Here is a 25032-nt window from a genome sequence, read left to right on the forward strand (position 1 = left end):
CCTGTAGCAAAGGCTAACATCTAGCTAAGCAGCTTACTTGAGAAAGGCAAATGAACAAAGATAATTTACAATCCTTGAACAAAGATAATTTACTTGAAATCCCTATATTCTACCTGGCCTGGGTCCATTGTACAGTACTATGAAGTAGATTTTGGCCCTACCGGTAACACAAGCATCTTCAAGTAATAGGCTGTACATTAATCTTAAAATTTGCCCTTTTTACATTCAGTTCAGTGGAAAGTTTTGCTTTATTTTTATATCTTTGATCCCTTTCCATTTTTTTCCAGCATCCAGTCCATGCATTTGTAGGTCATATGTAGACTGAGTTGATTTAGATGGACCTCAGATATTTCAGTTGCTCTTCCCAGGTTCCATTATTTCTTATTGACCTTAGGACAATATTTTTCCTTTTTATTTTAAAGTGTTTAAGAGAGAGAGAAAAGTCCGTACTTGAGGATTCAGATTTTGATAGGAGGGGTTAATACAGAAGTCGATCACCGCCATCCCCCATCACCGCCATCCCCCATCAGCCATTGTAAAGGGATTTTCCGCGCGACTGCAGAAAAAAAAGTGAACAGGCTGGGGCTCACGTTGTTACAAAGTTTCTGCAAATATTTAACGAAACCTTAATACGCTCTCTGCACCAAGTCACATTCTGCTTTGGATGCAGGCGGGGAAACTCTAGCCAAATTACAGAATCGAGTAGTACAGCGAAAGACAAGCTGCTTAGAAAACCCTTCCAGCGCTCACAACCACTGAACTCAGCTGCCGCTTGTTGCAAGCTGACAGACCGTGTGTCCCACAGACTTGCAAGCGTGCATCGCTTCTCCTCCAAAGCAAATCGCAAACAAAATTTCAGGCGACAAAGCCCTAACCGGAAGCTTCTACAATTGTATAGATCTATTGACGCGTCCGGGGTTGCATTTTCTCGGAACCCTTTAAAGGAGCTTGCAGGAAAGGAAGTGGAAATATTTGTACGACGGACCAGAAGTTGGTCCTCCAAGGCGGAGGTTCCGTTCGGCCTCAGAGGCGATGATGAGTTTCGAGTGGCCTTGGCAGTACAGTTTCCCGCCATTCTTTACGTGAGTCCCGGGGCGTCCCCATTCTAGATTTCCTTCGGCCCTGGGCTTAAGGAGCTCGTCCATTTCTCCGAGGCACGGGGTGGGTGCACGTGCTGAAGGTGCCCCGTCGGAACCCTGGTTTCCGCAGAAAGTCCCTCTTCCCCCTTTTGTCCTGCTTTGAGTGGAGCGAGACGGTACACGGCTGTTGCTCCTGGTCTTCTCTCGAGAAAAAATTACCAGGTTTCGCTCTGGGTGCTCTTTTTCGGTGATTTCCCCTCTCCCCTCAATTGACGGTGCTGAACTGCCAGGAGCGTTTGAATTAGAGATTTCTGGAGGAAAGTTTCTATCCGTGCATTAATTGTGATAATAACTCCGCTCACCCGGGGAATTTTCCCCTCCTCCAAGTGGCTGAGGTATAACTCAAAGTAGCATAACCAGCATGACTAGTGGTGAGAGGTATTGGGAGTTGTAGTTTAAGAGCTACAAGGTGTCAGGTTTCCCATCCATGCATTAATAAATGAATAAAGATACAAACACTGGCTTGATTAACGGGATCCACTTTTTTCTGTGTTCTGGCTTGAAACAAATTAAAATTAGGATATGTTTGCATTCAAAATGGAATGTGTGACCTGGCTGTCTACGGTTGTTAATAGAATGTCATCGATGTATTGCATTTCATAAGCAATCCAATTCTCTCACAAAAACACACGTGCTCCCAAGGATTTAAACCTGAAATAGTCAAGTGGGAAAACAGCTGAATGAAAAGACGGATTGTAGAGGATACATTGGGGAAATGCAACTACATCTACATGGCTAGTGTTTGGATTAAGAATATCAGAATATGCCAAAGTTTTGAAGAAACGTAAGTTTCAAGGAAACATTTAAAGAAATAGAAAAGTGACACCAAGATTTTTAAGAAGGGTTTTTTTAAGAAGGAGATCACAAAGAAGAATGGATGGAGGTGTGATAGAGGGTAAGAGAGTTGGTTGTTAAATGCAGGTAAACCTGGAACAGTGTATTTTGTATAATGAGAAAGAAATGCATAAAAATAAAGAATGAGGAAAAGTATGGAATTTTAAATATGAAGGCAAAGAGTAAGTTTGAATAAGAAGCCTGTTAGGATTTAGAGGGACTGCCTATGATCTGGAGCGATGAATGATTTGATAGCAAAATTTTGAATACAGCAGTGAATACAATCAGAGAGGAGAGGGTTTCAGAGTCATTGTGGGAGATGGAGGTGAGTAGAGCAAGAACCAAAGTTTTAGTTGAGAGGAGGGATCACATGTTATCTAAGGAGAAGAAATAGGACTCACCAACAAAACAAGTATCTCTCCTACTAATATTTCCCTACTGTCTCTTCCGCATAGTAGAGGGAATTTGGGTGATACAACGATGTGGAAATAATAACTGGAAGGACGGCAGCCAACTAGGGAGGAGATTCAAGTAATTGTTAGAATGTTTATAGGATAGGGTGATGCTGTAATTGTCTAGCAAATAAATAATAGAAGGAGAGAACCTGAACTTTTGAGAAAGATTCAGCTACCTGGGAACATGATGATGTTAGAAAGATTCAGCTACCTGGGCACTGATGATCTTACCTAGTTAGGTAATTAAATGTCTGCAAGCAAAGAACCAAGCTCAGAGAGCACCAGGAACTCTACAGTTCAACCCTATTCTCTTCTATTGGAACATGTATGTAGATATTATATAGAGGGAATAAGTGATATTCTGGGTTTAATTAAGCAATTTGATAGGTGGTAGAAGAATCTGCTAGTGTGAAAGCAAAGGAGGATCTGAATGTCACTCTGATGAGGTCACAAGAAGAAAATATTTCTAAGAAAGTTACTGAGTTGATAAGACAGGAGAGTGCACAGTGTTGAAAGTATTATAGTAATGGTTAGAGAAGGAGAATTCCACAGAGAGAGCTTTGACACAGAACAGTCTTTGAATCAACAAAGTGACTGCAATAGTTGGCAGGTAAATTAATCCAAAATTATAGGCTGAACAATAGAAAAAGAAGACAGAAAGTAATTGAATAAATATAATAGCAATATTGTATCTCCAAGGAGCATGGTTGTCAGAGCAGGAAAGCAAGCCAAGTATTAAAGAAGAGTTGAAAGAGAGCTGTGGAAGTAACTATAGTATCAACATGGGGAAATAGGGAGCAAAGAGGTGGATTTTGATAAGAGAAAAACCAGTTCCATCACCACAGGAGTCAGTCTGACAGAGAAGGCAACAATAACTTTAGTAAGAGATAGCTTGGATATAATAAGCTGTACAAATAAGCAAAAAAAAGGGAATGAAGAAGTAACAAAAAATAAAATAAAATGCCTCAAATAGACACTAAATTAGAGGAGCCTTTTGCCACCATTCTTTGATAGTGGCAAACAATCAGGGAAACAGCAAAGCCTGCCAAAAGGAAGTGCATAAAGTACTTCTTGCTCACCAAGTCCTTATCTGAACTGACAACACCTAATGGCTGCTGACACCATCTTCCTTTTTTTTTTTTCTTTTAATGTGAAGGGCATTTGCTGGCTGGCTGCTGTTCAGGATTGTGGACTATTTTCAGCCAGACTGTTGGATCCATGATACCATTTGGGGGAGAATGGCTGCAAAAATGTCAGTCTTTTAGGCTGATGAAACTGACAACCATGCATATAAAAATCAAGTTATTTGACTCTAGACAATCACATTTTAAAAAATCAGATGTATTTGTAGATCATATATTGAGAAATTGTTTTATGGGTGGTTGAAAAATAATAAAGAATATATAGCTTTGTGGACAATTATGGAAAGTTCAGCTCTGGGGTATTTAAAACAACAGGGCTAGTTTATTTGTGGCACCATGGGAGAAGTTGGATGATTTCCTGTATTCTTACTCAGATCTTCGGTCAATTATAGCTATCTACATTTCAGTGATGTGAGAAGGCTTAGAGTAGGACTCTATGTCTTGATTCTGGTTTGGAGCTTGAAATTGTTGAGCTTCTGAGATGGAGTGATCAATCTTCTTTTACATCTGTTTCCTTTTTGTGTTGTAGGTTGCAGCCCAATGTGGACACAAGGCAAAAACAGCTGACTGCATGGTGTTCCTTAGTACTCTCGTATTGCCGCCTCAACAAGCTCTATACTATGACTGTTCCAGAGGCTCAGGAGAGCCCACTGTTCAACAATTGGAAATTGCAGCGTATCCTTCCTCTCCTATTGTGAGTCTGTCTTACCTGCCTTGGTGAGCTGACAAGGAATTCATCTAACTCCTGCAGATAAAAGAGTTGGCTGCTTTGTGAGTGAAAAGTTCAAGCTGGAAGTAATATGAGCTTGTAGCATTATCTGAGCATGCTATTAGTGTGGCCCTACATGTAGAATTACACGATTCGGTAAAAAGCATATAGAGGTAGTCCTCACTTAATGACCACAGTTGGGACCGGAATTTCGGTTGCTAAGCAAAGTGGTCATTAAGCGAATCCAACCTGATTTTACGGTCTTTTTTGTGGTGGTCATTAAGCAAATCACTGCGGTCGTTAAGCAAACCACATGGTCATTAAATGAATTTGCTTGCCAGAAGCCGGCTGGGAAGGTCAAAAATGATGATCATGTGACCACAGGATGCTGCGACGGTCATAAATGCGAACCGGTTGCCAAGCACCCAAATCATGATCACATGACCGTGGGGATGCTGCAACAGTTGTAAGTGTGAGCACTGACTGTAAGTTGTTTCTTTCAGCACTGTTGTAAGTCTGAACCATCACTAAATGAATGGTCATTAAGTGAGAACTACCTGTAGAATAGACCTGTCTTCCAAAATAATTCCATTTCTTAGGTAAACAGCTTTGCCTCATCTTAGTTAGGATAATACAAGTCTTTTTAGTTCTGAGGAAAAGCAAGTTTTTGCTTTCTACACGTCTTTTGATTTTAATCTCTCTTTGAAAATGTCATTGCTCTGCTCTGCAGTCGCATAGGAAGTCTTAAGATTCATTTCCCTGGGGTTTCTGTTAGAAACAAAATGACTCAGATGACACTTGTTGTTGGCAAGATTCCCCATTTGATGAAGAGTTTTGCACATCAAATTTTCTGTAATTTAGTTTTAGTTTAGCTGTTACTGTAAAAAGTGTAAATAACAGTTTCACAGTATTCACTAGAAAATAATTTTCCTCTGCAGTGCTTTTAGATTTGGCTTTGTAAGGTATTGGTGACAATTTTTCTGATGTTCCTGTAGCTTTTAAAAGAAACTGATTTTTTCCCAATAGGAATTTTCCATAGGAATTTCAGATAAGAATTTTAGTCTTATCAAAATTCTTGTCCCTATAACATGAAGCTTAATTACAATTGCTGCCAGCTTCTTGCTCTGCTTATACAGTCAAAATTCTGAGCTACCTCATGGCCAGGGGTCATCGTAAATATCCTGCTCATCCCTTCCAGTTCTGTGGCCTGATACCACCCACTGATGTTAGCTGCATGGTACAGGTGATGGGAGGATCAGAGTATGTGCCGCATCACAAGTATGATTTTTTTGGGGGGTGAGGGAGGCTACACAGTGCTGGCATTAACATCCTGAATGTTGCATCCTGAATTCCTTTTCTTTTACCTTGAGTTAAATAGTTTATCACACTTCGTGTAAATTCTTCTCTGAATGCTTTTTTTATCCTATGCTCAGTATTTCCTTAACTAAGGAACAGGAAAACTCCCATTGGAATCCATCCTTGTTGTTTTAGAGGAGCTCAGGAAAAAAGGTGGGTTTGAGGGTAACATACATCTCTAATCCTAAATATAATTAATTGGAGGTATACCTCCTTCATTTCATTAAGATTAACATCAAAGTAGGTGTGACAAGAAATGCAGTCTTAAGGGATTGGGTGTAGACTTAACTAGCAAGTAAGATAGGCTGCTGGAATAGATGGGCTGAATCAATTATTTATGTAAAAGAGACTCATGTTTTGAGCAGACATTGATAATAAAGATATGTTATGCTCCACTCCAGGGAATCTTGAATGGCTTGACAAGAACAAGTCTAGCTTTCTGATCATGTGGCGGTGTCCAGAGGAATGGGGCAAGCTAATCTATCAGTGGGTAAGAGCAATGCTTTTTTGGGTAACAATGCATAATTAATTAAGCTTTGGTAGAAAACAGGTATATGAAGGTGTGCTGAAACAGTTCCTTTCTCCCTTCCCAAATCTGAAGTTTCAACAGGTACCCACAGTGTCTTTTCTACTGTATCTCCACCATCCCAATGCCACAGCATTGTGCTTTTTGTCATATTTTTAAACATGAAAATTCAGATGACCAGGATGTGGAATTCCTGGGTTTGTGTTGTGCAGTTGTGAAAGTACAAAATGCCTGTAAATTTTGACAAAACAATCAAACAAGTTTTATCTATATTATTTTTCATGAATAGCTTTGTAAATCTTGAAAATTATTACTTTTTAATGTTAAACCTAGTTGTCAAGTTGTTAATCATTTCACAGGAAACTTGTCTCTATGTATATTTCATAATGCTACAGTTTATCTTTTAAAGCAGTACATGGGTAGGAACCCGGAAAGCAAATCAATTGCTTTTTTTCACATGAGTCTGTCTAGATGAGATTGAGGTCTGAGACTCTTCTCTGGAAGCCATGTCTTCAGATGTTAGGATGCTGACTGTTGAAAAGAAGACTTTTTAATTGGTTGTACCCCTAGAATCCTAGAGGTTGTACCTCCAGAATCTTTTCCTCAAGAAGCTTCTGATTTTCTCAGTTGATTTAATTGTTTTCCAGCTTTTCTGGCTATATTTTATTAGCATGCTCTAATACTCTATTGCTTACAAATGTTTATGATATATTTTCATGTCTTGTTTATACTAAATTGTTGTGAATTTCCTTAGCAGGAAAAAAAGTTTGAAATATAAAACTCATAATGAAATCAAAGGTCAAGAGTGTTGCATTTCTCTCCCCCCTCCCTGCAACTCTTTGTTTCCAGGTTTTGAAGAATGGACTGACAAATTCAGTTTTCACACTCTATGAGTTATCCAATGGCGAGGATACAGAGGAAGAAGGTACCTTTTTATCTGGTACATTTCCCATTATAATGATAGGTGACACCTGAGGAGCCAAAAGAGAGATCAAGTGTGGTGCTCTCTGAGCCACGTGGTTTTCTTGCAGACATTTCATTGCCAGACTAGGCAACATCTTCAGTGCAAAAAGGTTCATACTGAAGATGTTGCCCAGTTTGGCAATGAAACATCTGCAGGAAAACCACGCGGCTCAGAGAGCACCAAGGACTCCACAGTTCAACCCTGAGCTACAAATAGTCGCTTCGACTGAGAGATAAATTGTTTGTTTTTCTTCTAGCTTGTCCCATTTTTAACCCAGAGAACCTTTCTTGCTGTCCACATTCTTCCCCTGCTGAATTTTTAAAAGTTGTTTTTAGTTTCTTATAACAAAGAGAAGAGGGATAAACAGTTTTCAGAACAGCAGAGCATATACTTCATATTTTCTAAATGCAGTTGGATTTTAATTCTTACAAATCAGATTAATGCACAGAGTATTTATCTGAGTAATTTGTTTCTATTCATCAATGAAAGGTCAGGGGCGGGGGTAATTATTTTGATTATGTTCCAGATCTTCTTCAATGAGCATACATTTATTTTGGTTCCAATTGTGCTATGCTAAGTAATGAAAAAAAGACAATTTGGGAATTATTTGAAAATTTTAAACATATTTTTGCAATGATCTTCCTGTGTAATCCTAAAAAATAGGATTGCTTATAAAGCTGTGCAAAGGCCCTCCTGGTGACAGCTGCCTTCTGGTCTTAGAGCAGAAACCATAAGTCCAGGAGGACTCATTTCTTTATTTCAACTGATTTATATATCTTTCCATCTCAACTACAAGTTTCTGGGTGGTTCACAACATTAAAATAAATAAAAATAGATACAAAATAAAACAAAGAATAAAACACACAGCAGCTGGAGAATCATTTTAAAAGCCTTCAACATAACCAGGAGATGGGCTCTGTCCCACACTCAGAGCCCCAGGCTTGAGCACAGAACTGGGTCTTCAAGGTCTTATGAAAGGACAGCAGCGTTGGGGCCAACCTAATTTCCAGAGGGATGATGTTCCGGAGAGCAGATGCCACAGCAGAAAAGGCTCTCCTATGGGGCCCCACCAGCCAACACTCCTTGGCCAATGGTACAGCACACCACTCCTGCCAGATCAGATAGGATGGGTAGAAACTACTGAAGAGAGACGGTTCTGTAACCCAACCCCAAGCGATGTAGGGCTTTAAAGGTAACTACCAACACCATGAATTGTACCCAGAAGCAAATTGGTAGCCAATGCAACCCACAGAGCAGTAGTATCACAAGCATCAAATAATCAGCACTATTAACTGCCCACGCCACTGCATTCTGCAGTGGCTGAAGCTTCCAAATGTTCTTCAAGGGCAACCCCATGTAGAGTGGGTTGCAGTAGTCCAATCAGGAGGTCATAACAGCATGATTGACCATGCACAAGGCCTCCCAGTCCTGGAACAGCTACAACTGATGCACAACATGAAGCTGTGCAAAGGTCCTCCTAGTCACGGCTGCCACCTGTTTTTTGAGCTGGAGATGTGAGTTCAGGAGGATCCCTAGATAGTGCACTGGCTCTGTCTGAAGCAGTGCCATCCCATCCAGAACCAAAGAGGGAGGGTCCTGGAACCAGCAGGTCCAAAAACCCAAAGCCACTTGGACTTGCTTGGGTTAAGCTGAAGCCTGTTGCACCCCATCCAGGCCCCCACAGCCTCCAGGCATTGAGACAGAACTTCCACGGCATCACTCAGATGACCTGGGGTGGAGATACAAAGCTCAGTTTCATCATGGTACTGATGATACCTCATCTGAAACTGTCAGATGACCTCACCCAATGGCTTCATGTAGATGTTATGGGAAGGGAGTACCAAACCCTGTAGCATCCCACAAAGAAGGGGCCGGGGGCTAGACCTTCCTCCCCCTGTCAACACTGACCGGAGCCAGCCCCAGAGGAAGGAGGAGAACCAGCATGGCACCGTGCCACCCAGCACCATCTCCCGGAGTTGATCCAGAAGGATACCGTGATAAATGGTATCGGAAGCCACCAAGAGGTCAAGAAGAGCAAGGGTGGACACACCAGTCCCATCCTGCTCCTGCCAGAGGTCATCCAAGAGTACTCCTTTTCTGCACTTTGTACAACATTCTTATGCCAAAGCAACAGGATACCCCATAGATAGTGGTTGGAAAGTGAATTCTTTGGCCTAAATATGTAAATAGCTGAATTGCTTATGCTGTAGATTGGGGTCATAAGCTATGGGAAGGCAAGAATATCTCAGCTTGACTGAAGAAAACTTCTGGACTTTGTCTGGCATTGCTCATAGAATATCAAACCTTTCTTGACAATCTTAAAGGTTAGATATTTAAAAGAATTATATGAATATTGTATTCCATACAAATGTAGAAAACATGCTGCTGTGCTTACAACATACAAACTCAGAGATCTAGCAGCATGTCTTCTTTCATGCATTCTCTGTATAGCTGGGTAAGTTGGCCCCAGTGCTCTCCCCAACCAACTTTTTGTACTATTTTGTATGAAATGCGTGGCTGACATTTCTCTCAACCAAGGATGTTTTATTCTCTTCTAGAATTTCATGGTTTGGAAGAATCAGTACTTCTTCGAGCTCTGCAGGCTTTACAACAGGAGCATAAGGCTGAAATATTCACCCTGAATGACGGGCGGGGTGTCAAATTCTTCTAATACAGATTCTGCTTTGGCTTCCTAGTATGACTGTACAAAAGTGTCCTGGGTTTAAGGGCTTCTCTCTGCTCTGGTTTCCTTGCGTTGAAGGCTGAAACAGCAAATTGTATCTTGATGGCTCAGCGTTTGACTCCATTTTCTTCTCTCTGCAGCTTCTGCCTCCTATTGCATTGTGATGTTAAAGATGATTTGAATAGATTTGTGGGGGAACCAGAGTGTTCCTTGTGCTCATATGACATGAAGCAGCCATTGGCTCTTGAGTTTGGCCTTCCAAATGGAGGCATATAATAAACCTGCTGCTTGCAGCAATGAGCCATAATTTGGGGATCAAAAATACAGTACTTTCTCTCCAGTTGGGCAAGAGGCCATGTAGACTGTGCTGTCCACAACAGAATGAGGCATTAAAGACTTTGGACAAAATTAAACTATACTGTATTTACAGAAAAGTCCTTTGTGTTGGCTTATCTCTGTTTGTGTTTCTCACACACCAAGGAGACCTTCAAGTCTTCTCTCCCACTCCCAGCCCCCATGTTACCTTTAGCTTCATGTCAGGGCTAAGTGGAGGTCAGTTGCCTGCTCATGCAGTTCAGCAATCTTGTTTTTCCAGAAGTAAAAAATTATATTTCTTCATTTCTGCTATTTGTAAAGAAGAGAATGCAATCCATTATCCAGAAGTAACTCTGTGTCTGAATTCAGACTTGTTTCATCTTTCAACACTTTGCACCCTGCCTAGAAGATGAGCATTTTCCCCCCAGATTTTTTAGCACCAATGTCTTTGCAGTTAATTGTGAAATGAAATATTTCATTTGAATCATATTTATAAAACTAAAAAAGCCAAGAAAACAGTATTGAAAAACTATTATTTCTGTTAAGGCAAGTAGGGGGGAAACTGTGTTCCTCAGATGTTTTTGTGCAACTCCTAGGATCACTTATTTTGCTATACACTGGCTTCAGCTGTTGGGAATATATTTGGTGTGTGTGGTTTAGATCAGGGTATGATAGAAAGGATCAATAGGATTGCAAAATTAACTTATTTTCATGAGTTTGTTTTAGATGTGCTCAAAACTGAACCATTTGCATTTTGTGGGGGGCTGCTTGTGGATAACTGTGCACTAGATAGGCATTAGGAAAAGAATTAACTGACAGATCATAGTGAACCTAGTATTTGATGAACCTCTGAATTTGTCAAGGGATTCTTGTTTGAATTTCATGGACTCTTCTCTGGTGTGAAAGATTGTTCAGTTGGGTATGGCAGATAGGACATCTCACCAAATGAGGAAGAATTTTGAGACTTAGTTTAATCAAACATGACTTTCCAGTAAGGAATTCAGAGTTCACATGGATGAAAAGGGATATCTTAAGCTTAAGCAGAATTCACAAAGCAAGGTAAATTACTGCATATATTGTCAAATAGGTTGTGTTAGAATTAAGTTTTGGTCTTAGAAGAATGTAGGTTGCTTTAAATGGAGAATTGGCTTTAGCAAAGTAGGTATGGAAAAGTTAACTTGATCAGATCTTCCATCACACGCTGTTCTCAAAATTTAACTGTGACAGAGACGTGGAATAGAAGTGTAGATTTCCATTGGCGTTCAGTCTGCATCTTTTCCTTCTGCCACGTTTGAATTCTGTATTGTTGAACAGAATAAAGTATGATAGAGTTTTATAAGGATTTTACTTCTTAAAAACAAAACAGCAGATGATGGAAAATGATTCCAAAGCAAGAAAGTTTATTCCTCAGATGACAGTCTTTTGAACCTTGGCCTTTTGCTGCCAAGTTGTGCTTAGATTACATCCCTGCATGTTGGGAAAGAGAAATATGTATGTGGGTCTCTTGTCTTCCTTAGATGCTTGCCTGTTTATCACATCATAGCTTGGAAAAGTGGCTCATCCTTCTGGCAGACCTTTAATTAGGTCTATTTGTAACTATGGAGCTCTAGTCTCTCCTGTCTGCAAAGACTCTGAAAGAGGGGGAGAGAGAAAATGGTGGCAAGAATGGTGCTACTTAGAGAAGGGCAACTGGCTTTCATAACCCAAAGACCTACCCTGGCTGTTGGGTATACTGTTGTCCCCAGCTCTGCCACACTACATCAGACCTCCTTCAAACATACGTTTCAGCCTGTATGGTAGAGTTCCCACTCATTGCATGCAGATATTTTCTCTTGTTTCTTGAGAACACAGATGAGAGGTGGCTGTTGGGTCCAATTACCAGGGCTTTCCTAAGCCATTGTATGATTGTTAAAAATAAGAGAAACTGGCAAGTACAAGCTGTAGGTCCTCTGGACCCACTGAAGGTTGGGAACATACCCGTAGATGATTAGAACTAGAGTAATCTAGTAATTTTTTCCTTGCAAAATAAGTATTTACAGTATTTTTGACTCTGAACTAGGATATGATGTTAGAGCAGGATAGCCTTATTTTTCATGAAGAACTGTGTAGTACTATGACATAAGGCACTAATATTAATTTGAATACTGATTATAGTGCTTTAATTTGGGGAGGGGTTAACTATGAAAGCATCCTTAGATCTTATAAAGCCTTCCTAACCTCTGCTGTTTTGATGTTTTTGAGAGGATCTTTTTTAAAAAAGGAATTAATCTTACATCTTTTATTTATAATAATTACCTTTTGAATTTGAAAAATCTACTTTAGTTAAGTAGATCAGATAAAAAAAGCTTCCAGCAGCATCCACAGGGGTTAGGCAAAGGAGGGCCAGACAGATGAAAGCTTGCCGCAGCATTGTACTGCGAGACCTGCCCCTTTTGTATATGTGTTGCAACAGCACACATGACCAGAAGGAGCAGGGCATGACTAAAGGAGCAGGATCCGCATCCTCATGAAAGCATCATAAATCCCATCCAGAGACGGTTAAAGCAACAGGACTAGAAACCCGGAAACCGTGAGTTCTAGTCCCGCCTTAGGCATGAAAGCCGGCTGGGTGACCTTGGGCCAGTCACTCCCTCTCAGCCCAACTCACCTCACAGGTTGCTATTGTGGGGAAAATAGGAGGAGGAAGGAGTATTAGGTATGTTCACCGCCTTGAGTTATTTATAAAAATAATAAAGGGATAGAAAACAAACATCCTCAGGTACCTGATTCATCACTGTACACTTGAAAACTCTGCTCATTAAAAAAAAAACGAAACAGGCATTTATAGCAGATAATTTGTGCTCCCACTTTTTATGGTTTGTTTTGTTTTGTAAATCTCAGAAAATACAAAAATACTTCAGGGAATATATAGGATGATGATGATGTAACCATCATTAGGTAAAGGTTTCCCTTGACATTAAGTCCAGTCGTGTCCGACTCTAGGGGACGGTGCTCATCTCTGTTTCAAAGCTGAAGAGCTGGCGTTTGTCCATAGACTCTTCTGTGGTCATGTGGCCGGCATGACTAAGCGGAACGCCATTACCTGCCCGCCAAAGCGGTACCTATTAATCTACTCACATTTGCATGTTTTCAAACTGCTAGGTTGGCAGGAGCTGGGACTAGCAACGGGAGCTCACCCCGTCACGCGGATTCGAACTGCCAACCTTCCGATCGGCAAGCTCAGCAGCTCCACATAATGTCATTAAAAGTGAATAAACGAAGCATCATGATGGTATACTAATCCTTTGGATGGTTACTCTGGCCTGTAGGGGGACTAACTTTCTCAAAAAAATGTCTTTCTGGTTCATCAAATCAACTGTGCATCCTTTCAAGAAATTTATTTGCATGGAACACAAAAACAAATCCTCATGTAATTATTGTTTCTAGCACTGTGATACCCATTTGCTTAGTTAACATGCCAATTATAGTTTAGCTAGGACCAGCATACCTTGCAGAATTGTATTACTGTACCATCACAGTAAATGGGACCAAAGAGTGAGTGGTTTTTATCTAGTTGTCTGGAGTTCGCAGTTCAGATATGGTAGTCCTATGTTTAATATTTACTACTATTACAGCATTTCCTTAGTGAACATGCTTGAAATAACGTTGCAAACCAGGGATGACTGGTTAATCAGCTTTCTCTCTTTTGTGCAGTATTCCATTAATTTTTCTGCTAGGTGGCCTTTTCTATTCCTTCTCCCTACTCCTCAAAAAAGAGTTTAAAAAACCATTGTGGACTGATGTGAAAGCCATAAAGTGTGATAGGAAGGGAGCTAATCCTTCCTCCACTTCCTTTGATTTCAAAGCAGAGCCTCATAGGATGAGAACAAAATGGAGCCAGCAAAGCTACTGTTTCAAGAGCAGTACAAGTTGATGAATGTTCTTATACCCCACATCATTTTGGGGGGAGGACTGGTAGCTAATTTAACCATGACTTCTGAAACATGCTTAATGTGTGCTAATCTACAAGCCACAGAGCAGGTTTTTTTGTTAAGATGCTTAATCCCAATGTGATCTATGATCATAAATTCAGACACCATGCTATACAGGTAGTCCTCGTTTAGCAACCACAATTGGGACTGGCAGCTCAGTCGTCAGGCAAACCAGTTGCTAAGTGAAATTGCAACTGTGCTTATGATCTTACTTCAGCTTTCCTTTGCTTTACAGATCTGTGAAGGTTGTAAATGCGAGGATTGGTCACTAAGTTACTTTTTCATCACCATTGTAACTGCAAACAGTAGCTAAACGCAGGTGTTAAACCAAGACTGCCTGACTTAGTGCACAGTTTCTCAAATTATATGTTGGGAGCTTTTGGGAGAGTCATGTGCAAGTCAGAAAGGAGTCACAACTTCTTAAACAATATTGGCTCAGACATGGTGGTCAAGCCCAGACTTCAGAGTATTATTAACTACAATGAAATAATGGTAGTCATGGGATGTTGCCCAAATTAATGTATCATTTTAAGGCATCATGGCATTGCAAAGTTTGAGAACTACTAAATTAGTGTGTGTACAGACCAGGTCATTGCTTTAATAGCTCTTACTGCTACTATCCTCAGTTATAATTTACTAACTAAATTATTTGGCAATTTTATCAGATTGCTGTGAAATGCTCAGCTCTTTCCACTGGCTTTTTAGATTTCCTATATTGATGGGGCTGAAAACCAGATTGAAATACATGTACTCAAACTTAAGCAACTTGAATGCTTTCATCTGGCTTCCGATCTAGTCAATAAAGTAGTTGCATAACATCATAGTAGTTCAGCCAATAGCTACCTGGAATTCATAAATGAGAAGCATCAGACAACTGTATACCTGTTGCATAAATAGTCACAAATGTTACTTTCTACATTTTAAATGATATTCTTCAACTAATTACCTTGCCAGTACCACCATTTGCAGCTGCCTTCCTGAAAAAAAAAGGGGGGGAGAATAGGCCAGCCCATCCACTGGTCCTCAGGAGATGGCAGCAGCTGGTCACAGCCATTAACTTTTTAGAATTCAGTTTGTGCATAGGAGGGGCCAAAGTTTGCTACAAAATGATTCAGAGAAAGAACTTCCTGCAGAAACGAATTTCACAACTTGCAGTTGTGCAGCCGCACAATCTTTATCCCATGCTCCAATCAGTCCAGCTTCCAACAGCAATGTGGCATAGAGTGGGGCATCAAATGGGGACTCTAATAATGGACAATTCATAGGGCAGGAAAAAAAAAAGCTTCAAATGTGGGCTTTCGGTTTTAATACTAGGAAGCCAATTATATAGAATAAAGGCATAGGATTCCAATCAAATGCTGGTCTCTGCATTTTACACCAATGGAATATTTTGAATAACTTTTAAATACACCCCAATAGAGAAAACCTAGATACAATTTAAATCCGTCTGGTACTGAGCAGATGCTTTTTCCAGGTGGTATGCCAAAAGGAACTGTGCACAGATGCTCCTGACCACTGCTTTTATTGATCACATCTGTCCTGCAGTGGTGCTTCCAATATTTGTGACTTCAGGTCCAAGGAGATAAAACTTCTCAAAACATGGAGCGAGCAGGCAGCTAGTCTGATCGTTACATTTACTGGCATTTTCAAGGCATTGTACATATGGGAGGGGTGCTTATTTGTAGTGACTCCTGAGTTGTTTTAAACTCCCCCGAGCACTGAGATAGGGTGAGGCTGGAGCTTGGAGATAGTGGTGCTGGCTGCATTGAAGGAGATTGGTTGTGGTGCCAGGTTTTTGTTTTTATTGTTTTTATGTTGCTTGGCTTATACCACTGCTGTGAGCCACCCAGAGTTGTATTTCTTAAGATGGGCGGCCATGTAAGTCTTTTAAATAAACATAACATTCCTCTGAACCTGGGCTGAGATAGAAAATTAGTTTCCCAACCTTGTTCCTGACAGCATTCCTACTGAGATTAAAGGCCTTCCTGCTGCCAACCAGATTCTTTTTAATTGTTATGACAAGGGAATCTGTGGATGAATGAATTAGCATACAAAAAACATTAAACAGGAGTTTCCTGAAGGCAAAGGAGACTTTCCAGAAAGTCCTGGGATCAAGCTGGGATAGATTCAGCGTTGAACGTGTTGGTACTGCGCCAATTGCTTCTAATACATCAGAACTGAAGAAAGCATTTCACTGTGTAGGATAGAGGCCTAAGGAAAACTTAGAATGGGCCAAACAGGTATTATTTTGAGATGAACAATTATTGAAGAGAACATAAGCTAATAATATAAATGTTCACTGAATCTCATCAGTCACAGAGTGGCTTCTGTGCTGCACTCTGGTTTGGTTTATTCACAATTTAGAAAGTGGCCCATCAATTTTTCAAAAAATATTTGAAAGTACCGAGTTCAATGATGGCTGAAAGTGAAGAGGAACTGAGGAGCCTTATGATGAAGGTGAAAGAAGAAAGTGCAAAAGCTGGTTTGCAGCTAAACCTCAAAAAAACCAAGATTATGGCAACCAGCTTGATTGATAACTGGCACATAGAGGGAGAAAATGTAGAAGCAGTGAAAGACTTTGTATTCCTAGGCGCAAAGATTACTGCAGATGCTGACTGCAGTCAGGAAATCAGAAGACGCTTAATCCTTGGAAGAAGAGCAATGACAAATCTCAATAAAATAGTTAAGAGCAGAGACAACAAAGACAACTGACAACAAAGGCCCGCATAGTTAAAGCAATGGTGTTCCCTGTAGTAACATATGGCTGCGAGAGCTGGACCATAAGGAAGGCTGAGCGAAGGAAGATCGATGCTTTTGAACTGTGGTGTTGGAGGAAAATTCTGAGAGTGCCTTGGACTGCAAGAAGATCCAACCAGTCCATCCTCCAAGAAATAAAGCCAGACTGCTCACTTGAGGGAATGATATTAAAGGCCAAACTGAAATACTTTGGCCACATAATGAGAAGACAGGACACCCTGGAGAAGATGCTGATGCTAGGGAGAGTGGAAGGCAAAAGGAAGAGGGGCCGACCAAGGGCAAGATGGATGGATGATATTCTAGAGGTGACGGACTCGTCCCTGGGGGAGCTGGGGGTGTTGACGACTGACAGGAAGCTCTGGCGTGGGCTGGTCCATGAAGTCACGAAGAGTCGGAAGCGACTAAACGAATAAACAACAACAACCGAGTTCAAGCAGAGTGACCGAGACTTAGGATGGGATGTTGCAGGTCTCAAATCTCCTCTCCTAGAAGCTCTCTGCGTCTTCACACCCTCCTTCATCTCCTGCTTGGACTAGTGCCTTGATAGCTCCTGCAGATGACACCTATCTTCTAGGGAGATTGGTGTCCACCCCCAGCCCTGGTGTGAGAGGGAGAGAGGATTCTCACAGCGTGTGCTGCTCTATCTTTCGAAAAGTAAAAATCCAAGGAGTGAAAGAATTTGAGTAGTGCGACCTCCTGGCTGTATAGTATATAGCCATGTGACTAGATGTTCCAGTGATGCTTCCTTCCCTGAGAAATAGACCAATCTTAGCAGTGATAAACAGTCAAACATTTAAGAAGAAGGTAAGTATAAAAGCCCTTATTACCTTTAACTGTTAAAATTAAATATTAAGAATAAATTCCACAGCTGTTCTAATACGAGAAAACATATAAAAGAAAATGCCATGCCCCCAACAGACCACAAGATAGTGCTGGTCTGCTACAAATTGCTCATTCTTTGCTCCAGTTTCCTAAAAAGGAGACTGGTTAAATGTTTCAAATTAGTATTACCGATTACCCAAAAGTTCTATAGATACCAGAATTTGGTATCTTCATACATAGCATAATAAATGGATAAAAGGCTGAGATTATACACTCAATTTCATAATTTTGGCAGAGAAATCAAAATTTCTCTGTTGTAAATTACTTGTACAACACCAAAAAATAAATTGTAAATTTAGCACAAAGTCCTAAGTAAATATTTTTACTTACTTCTGCAGAACAGCTAGTACTTTAAATGTCTGCTCCTCTGCTTCAGCGTTCCTGGACAGATCTGTTTCCAGGGATTTCAACTTTAATCTGAAGCTGCTGGAGAGAGAGAATGACTCCAGTTCTTTTTCAGCCTCTGTTCACAATTTTCCTGGAGTTCAGCTCCTTCTTTTAAAAGGGTGATTTTTCTGTCTGCAGCAGAGAGAAGGTCTGATATCACATAATACTGGAGGTGTCAGTTATCAAGTTATACTTCTTTAGGTAAGCATCAAAGTGTCATTATTTACAGTGAAAAGTACAATTAAATAAATATAAGATTATTGTTCTGTGATAGGCAACAATTTATTTAATCTATTCTTTCAGGGTGGTAGAAAAAGTCAGTGAATTATTTTATGTTCATATAAGTCAAGAGCAAATTGTAAAATTTATTGAGATGTTTTTGAGATAAAACAGCAGTTCAGCTAAGGAAAAAGTCAATGAATTACTATGCTTAAATATTGAGCAGAAGTTTACTGAAAATTATTAGTTGTGATTAAGCTATTCACAAATATGTTTTTAGTTCTCGAACTTTATTAACAAATATCTGACCCTACTAACAACTATTGCATATATACATATATATATAAAATTGGATAGTTTTTAACAATATACATTGGTTGATATATTTGTATATAAGAAACTGTTTCATTTATATCTTGACATTTTACAATAAAAGGAGAAAAATAAGAGTTTACCATAGGATGAAAGGCAGCTTTTAAAAACATGTTAAGGTGAAAATGTATTGAAATAATTATTATAAATTGGAATTGTGTTATGAAGCCACTTTTTATAAAGTATAGTTCTTATTATGAAAATTGAAGAACTAAGTCAAGAAATAGTTCATTTTAGATAATCTGGAGGTGTGTACAGATTCTTTCAAATTAACAGAATGGAACTTCGAACCCAAGTTCTTATCTAAATAAGAAGTATAATATTGTGCAAACTAAGTCCTTATGAATTATAAAAATCTATAGAAAAATATACAAAATATTTATTTTAGATACTTCATTTTCTATATTCTATTTCTTAAAGCCATCTATAATTATACTGATTATGTATGAAATCAGGTGCGTTTGATCTGCGATAAATATTAATGTTAGAAATGTGCAGCCAAATTTATGGCAATGAAAGTTATTTCTTGCAGAGCAATTGCAGTGATACATAAAAAATGGGACAAAAATTAAATATAAAGACCAAACTAATGATAACAGGTAGAGCAACCAGCATTAGAATTGTCAATGAAGATATCGAAGTGGCAGATACCTTCTGCCTTTTAGGATCAACCATCAACAGTAAAGAAGCAAGTAATCAAGATATATGCCGCACGCTAGCACTTGGAAGAGCAACCATGAAAGCCTTGGAAAAGATATTCAAATGTTGGGATGTGTCTATACCTACAAAGATCAGCATCATACAAGCCATGGTATTCCCTGTATGGAAATGAAAGTTGGACTTTGAAGAACCAAGGTAGGAAGAATATTGACACTTTTGAACTTTGGTGTTGGAGAAGACTCCTGAGAATTCTGTGGACAGCCAAGAAAACAAACCAATGGATCATTGAACAAATCAATTCCGATTTCTCACTTGAGGCACAAATGGCCAGGCTCAAATTAGCCTACTTCAGATACATTATGCAAAGACCTAGCTCCCTAGAGAAGGCTCTAATGCTGGAAAAGGTGGAAGGAAAGAGAAGTGGATGACCTGCAGCAAGGGGTCAACCCTTAGAGGTAGTCCAAACCAGGAAACCAAAATCATAACTACTAATACTACTTTTATTGTAAGTTTACAGTAACAAAATCTTGCAAGTCTGAAAACACTTTTCCCCTCTCTGTGTTTACATTCCAGAGAACTAGGGATGGTCAATTCTGAGATGCTTACTCAAATTACATTCCTGCTTTGGACTCAGATTTCATTTATCAGTCCATTGTCTAGGCTGTGGCTCTCCCTCCTGTCTCTCAAGGTTATTCTCACAGCCCATTACACAAGATGGATGGATTCAGTTACAGTGGCAATGAGTACACCATTGGAAGCCCTGAAAGACCAGGATAGGGACAGATCATCATAGAGAAAATCTATCTCTACAAATTTATCTATCTAAATTTATTAAATGGATAAGTAAATAATAAGTAAATAATTAATCAGTCTATGTGGTGGCTAAGAGTTTACAACAACTTGATGGCACGTAATTAATTACATACAACATAAACATAGGGGTGAACACATTCAGGATAAAAGAATTATTTCAAACCCGAAGAGGAAAGGACTATGACGCATCCTGATGCAAGAGTGACAGTAGACATTGCTGGCTACGTTCTATTCATTTTCCTGTTTCAAGGGAAGTGTTGCATTTCAGCCCACTGAGATTCTGCACTGTCTTTTTAAGTACAACCTAGCCTCCAAAGTCACACCTGCCCCTCTCCTGGGGACAGACAGCTAATCAGTTACATGATGATTGTTAACATTTGCTTACAGAATTTATGTCGAGACTGGTTGATTTGTTACCAACCCCTATGTAGTCAATGAAACAAACAGCATAGTAGATCATAGTGATTTAATTTGTATTGCTACTATCTGGACAGACAATTTGAGAAGAATGGCTCTTCCTTATCAGTCTCCAATTCAGTTCTTAATGCATCACCACAAGCTTAAGCAACAAGATGTTGTAATTGGTATCAATTTCATGTCTTTTTTCTGGATGGTTCTACCTAATGAACTAACCATTCCTGTGCATAGCAGTCCCCATCTGAATTGTCAGATATAGTCTTAGATCTGGTGAAATCTGTGTGGATTATACCTTGTGGTAAACCATGAACCATTATTTACAAATAACAATGGCTAAGTTCAGACAACAAAGTTAAAACCAAATATATATGTGTGTGTGTGTATGTGTGTGTGTGTGTGTGTAGTATGATTACTTGCCACTGTGTGATCTTTTCTTGCTATGAGTATGATGAACCTCATACTACAATCCAGCTTGGAAGTTTGGTGAAATTTCCTAGAGCTAAAGTTTACCATTGGGTGTGGTAAGGGGAGGCATTCAACCCAACTGTGCAGATGTTCAGAAGCAGATTCTTCAAGTTTTGACTTTCTATACCTGAAGCTTAGCTTTGAAAATAAATTTCTAACCAAGTTCTTGTGAGCCATGGCTTCAATTAAGCTCTGTTTCTTCCACAAGTTTAGTTCCTCCCCTTATTATATTGTGGGAACAGCATTGCCTTGGGCAGCACTTGAGGTGGGTCTTCTTATTCTTCTTACCAAGCAAGAGTTCTCTCCTTCCATGTCGTATTGACCTTGAGCAGTAAATCTTTAACATGCACTCAAGGTGCTTTCCAACACGCCCTGGCTCAGCCCTGCCTTTGGGTTTTGCATTCCTGCCAAAATCACCTTCTCCATCTGCCCTTGCTCCTTTTGACTGAAATTCTAATTCTTAATTAAACAACCTGCCTCATGAGGAAACAGCTGATAGAGGATAAGATAAGGGGGCTCTCAACCATCTTTTCTTTCAATCCTGTTGGCCCTTCCTATTCTGAGACTTCCACAGGTTTACTTCTTTTCAATCTCCCTGTCTTGGAGAGAAGATGGTATTCCTCTATTTTTAACCTTTCAGGTATATTTAATAAATATTTGCTAAACCTGCAGCTGCCACTCAGTATGAAATTCAGCTCTATAGCCACACTACTGCTGCCCCTTTGCTTTTTAGGCCTTCCCTCATCTGCAGTCAGGTAGACTCCAAAGCCTCTTCCTTCTTACCCACAAGCACACCCACCCACTTCAAACTTCTCCTGCAAAAACAGCAATGTTCTTTTCCTCCTGCACACTGATACTCACCCAGGTAGGAATGATCTCACCCTGGATAGCAGGCGGGAGAGATGAGTCAGTTTTTAACCTATTTTTCATATATGATTGATAGCCTTATATTTAATTATTGTGCTTATTCTGTTTTTAACCTATTTCAAACGGAAGAGATGTGGAAGCTTTTGCATAGGGAAACAGGTGTGATTCTAGTTACAAACCGCATTTCTCCCCCTAGCTGTGTGATGAAGGCCGTTTTCGTTGGGGTGGAGTTTTGGCAAACAGCTTTACTGCCCTTTGGGGGTAAAGCTGTTAAAAGCTCCTCTACCAATCCACCTGCCTGATACATCTGAAGAATTGGCCAGCAAGAGGGCTGCAAAACAATGAAGCAGGCCCCATCTAGCCTCAGGGGAGCCTATTCTGTGCAGTGAAGTCACTTCTACAGCTGTGGTTGTTGATTACATTGCAAGAGGAGTAGAAAAGGGCCCTGGTGGGAGAGATATGGTTGACACTCTTATCAGAAAGCTGCACGCCTTGCTTGGGGAGGGAAGAAAGACAGGACAACTTTGTGAACCTCTTTAGTTCCTATCAACCTCTTGATAAGTTACAGGATGATTCCAGATGAAGCCGGAAGTGTTTTTCTACCATATCTTTCCACAAGAATCCCTAAGGAGCTAAAACTAGAGTAGTTAATTTTATTAAAATATACAGTTAGAAGCCAAACACAAACTGGAGGAGATATACATTGGCTTTTGATTAGTAGTGCTGGGAGCCAGGGCCACAACTAGGGGGCGGCAACAGGGGCATGTGCCCCGGGCGCTGCACTGGTGGGGCGCCAAAATGAGCACTGGGGGGTGCCGAAATGAGTGCTGGGGGGGCGCCAAAATGGGCGCAGAATCCATGTTTGCCCCGGGTGACACAGACCCTAGTTGCGGCCCTGCTGGGAGCTGTCCATCTTCAAGGATCTAAGACCAAATGGTTCAACCATTTGGAGAAGGTCTGTCCTTTCCATTTAGGAGACACAAGAAATCCGTGTGTATAGGATCCACATGCATACAGGTAATCCTCATTTACCGACTGCCTAGTTCAGCAATCATTTGCAATTACAACGGTGATGGAAAGGTAATTATACAACCAATCCTCGAATTTATGATCTTTGCAGTTCTGAAAAGCTGAAGTAAGATCACAAGCACAGTTGCAGTTTCACTTAGTGACTGCTTTGCTTAACAACTGAGTTGCCAGTCCCAATTGTGGTTGCTAAACGAGGGCTACCTGTATAGGAATTCCTCTGTGTAAAAATTTCTCTTCTGTTTTGTAACGGAAGTAAGAAGCAAGAAGAATGGGAACCTTCCAGCCAAAATAGCAGTTTGGAGCTGGTTTTGGAAGAAGCTACTGTTTTTTGTTTTGTTTTGTTTTCTTCTTAGTGTTTTTCCCACAGGTGCAGGGTCCACCTTTTTGGCTCAACTGAATGTTGATCTGATGGTTGTGACAGGAACTGACCGACCAGCTTCTTGCCCGAGCCTGATGTTGTGCATTAAAAGAGAGTGACTGGCCCAGTCACCCAGCCAGCTTTCATGCCTAAGGCAGGACTAGAACTCTGTCTACTGGTTTCTAGCCTGGTGCCTTAACCACTAGACTAAAGTGACTCTCTTTGGAAGAAGCTAGAGTATATTGGCTAATTTATCAGCCAACAAATAAAGAATTAAGAGCCACTGTAGCGTGCAGAAAATTGCAGGAACCAAAAGAAAAAACATGGCATATTAAAGATGCTCCAATTATTATGAGATTAACTTGAACACCCAATAACCAGAGTTGTTTGTTGCTGCTACTGTATGTCTTTGATGCTATAACTGAGCTCCTCCACATGACTTTCTGAGTCAGATAATCTAAAGGGATACAGTACCCCATTTATTGCAATGATATTATGTGTCCAAATCGTTTCTTTTTTTGCTGCTTTATTTTTTCAGGGCTCAGCTTACACTGGATTTAATTGATAGTTTTGATTTAATTCAGAAGTGTTTGATTTTTAAACATACTACATTTCATTTAGGGACATTTTATAGAAGGGACATTAGTGAACCTCTTGTGGGATGTTGCTTGGGTATATGCAGAGTTAAAAATGACGTGTCATTGTAACATTATTTTCAACAGGCAATGTTCACATTTGTCCTTGCATGGAAATACATTTCATGGGGGAAAAGTGGTAACATCTTAGATCCTCGCTTATTCTTCCACAAATGAAAGAGCATCTTCTATTTGTGGACATATCTTTGATCCCATCTAGGATTCTAGTGGCAGAAGGTGAGAAGAATATTTTTGCCAATTACACCCCTGCTCCCCTCCACCACTAAGCCATTTAATCCTTTGGCACAAATTCTTAGGGGACACAGAGTGCTAAAGGGAAAAGATAGAATAAGCTAACGTTTCCTTCCCCTTTCAACCTCAGAAGTATCCTATTACAAGGATTTGTCTTGTATGATTTGTGAATTTGTGCCCGTGTGTTTTAAACTGGTCCACCAATAAATAGATTTTAAAATGAACCAGATATGTACCTTGGAACATTTGCTTTCCCTCCCACAACTGATAGAATTGTCAAAAGTCAGAAAAAAAATTGTTTTTCTAGATAAAAATGACCCACACAGACCCACAAGCACTTGAACTTGAGACCACACCATTTGAAATCAGTTTAAATACATATTTCCAAAAGGAAAGATTGTTGAATTTGTTTATTTTTTGAAACCATTGGTGTATTAATTAAATGAGTGTGCTTGCTAGTTTTACCATGTTATTGCTGCAGTTTCTCTGGGTGACCCAGTTTTCCCATTGCCAGATCAGCCCAGTGCTACAGAAGTAAATATATGGAAAGTTGTGATGTATATCAGGTTGCTGAGTCACAGTGTACTACAGAGGACAAAAAGCTCTGTTATGCAATAGTAACAGCAATCAAGTGTGACACTACATTTTCTACCAGTTCTGTGTAGCTGCTATGTAACACCTTCCGCACTTGGTTAATACTTTCCTAACCTCTTTATGCCTCTGGCATGACTTTAAATTGGGAAATCCTACTTCCTTTTGAAGAAATAAATGTCATGTCCTCCTGGGCAGGGATTTATTATATGTTATTACTGTATTATTGTTCAC

At 40.0% G+C, this 25032-nt stretch overlaps 1 protein-coding gene across 1 annotated transcript; it reads left to right on the plus strand.

The window, feature by feature from the left end:
• Window positions 1-553: 553 nt before the first annotated feature.
• VPS25 (vacuolar protein sorting 25 homolog) lies at window positions 554-10242 on the plus strand. Its single transcript, XM_063300447.1, has 6 exons — window positions 554-1082; window positions 4100-4245; window positions 5735-5788; window positions 6037-6125; window positions 7011-7086; window positions 9684-10242. The coding sequence occupies exons 1-6, from the start codon at window positions 1033-1035 to the stop codon at window positions 9794-9796; spliced, it is 528 nt and encodes a 175-aa protein (XP_063156517.1). The 5' UTR covers window positions 554-1032; the 3' UTR covers window positions 9797-10242.
• The last annotated feature ends 14790 nt before the right edge of the window (window positions 10243-25032 follow it).

This window comes from Candoia aspera, chromosome 4 (genome assembly GCF_035149785.1).
Source record: "Candoia aspera isolate rCanAsp1 chromosome 4, rCanAsp1.hap2, whole genome shotgun sequence".
Taxonomy (NCBI): domain Eukaryota; kingdom Metazoa; phylum Chordata; class Lepidosauria; order Squamata; family Boidae; genus Candoia; species Candoia aspera.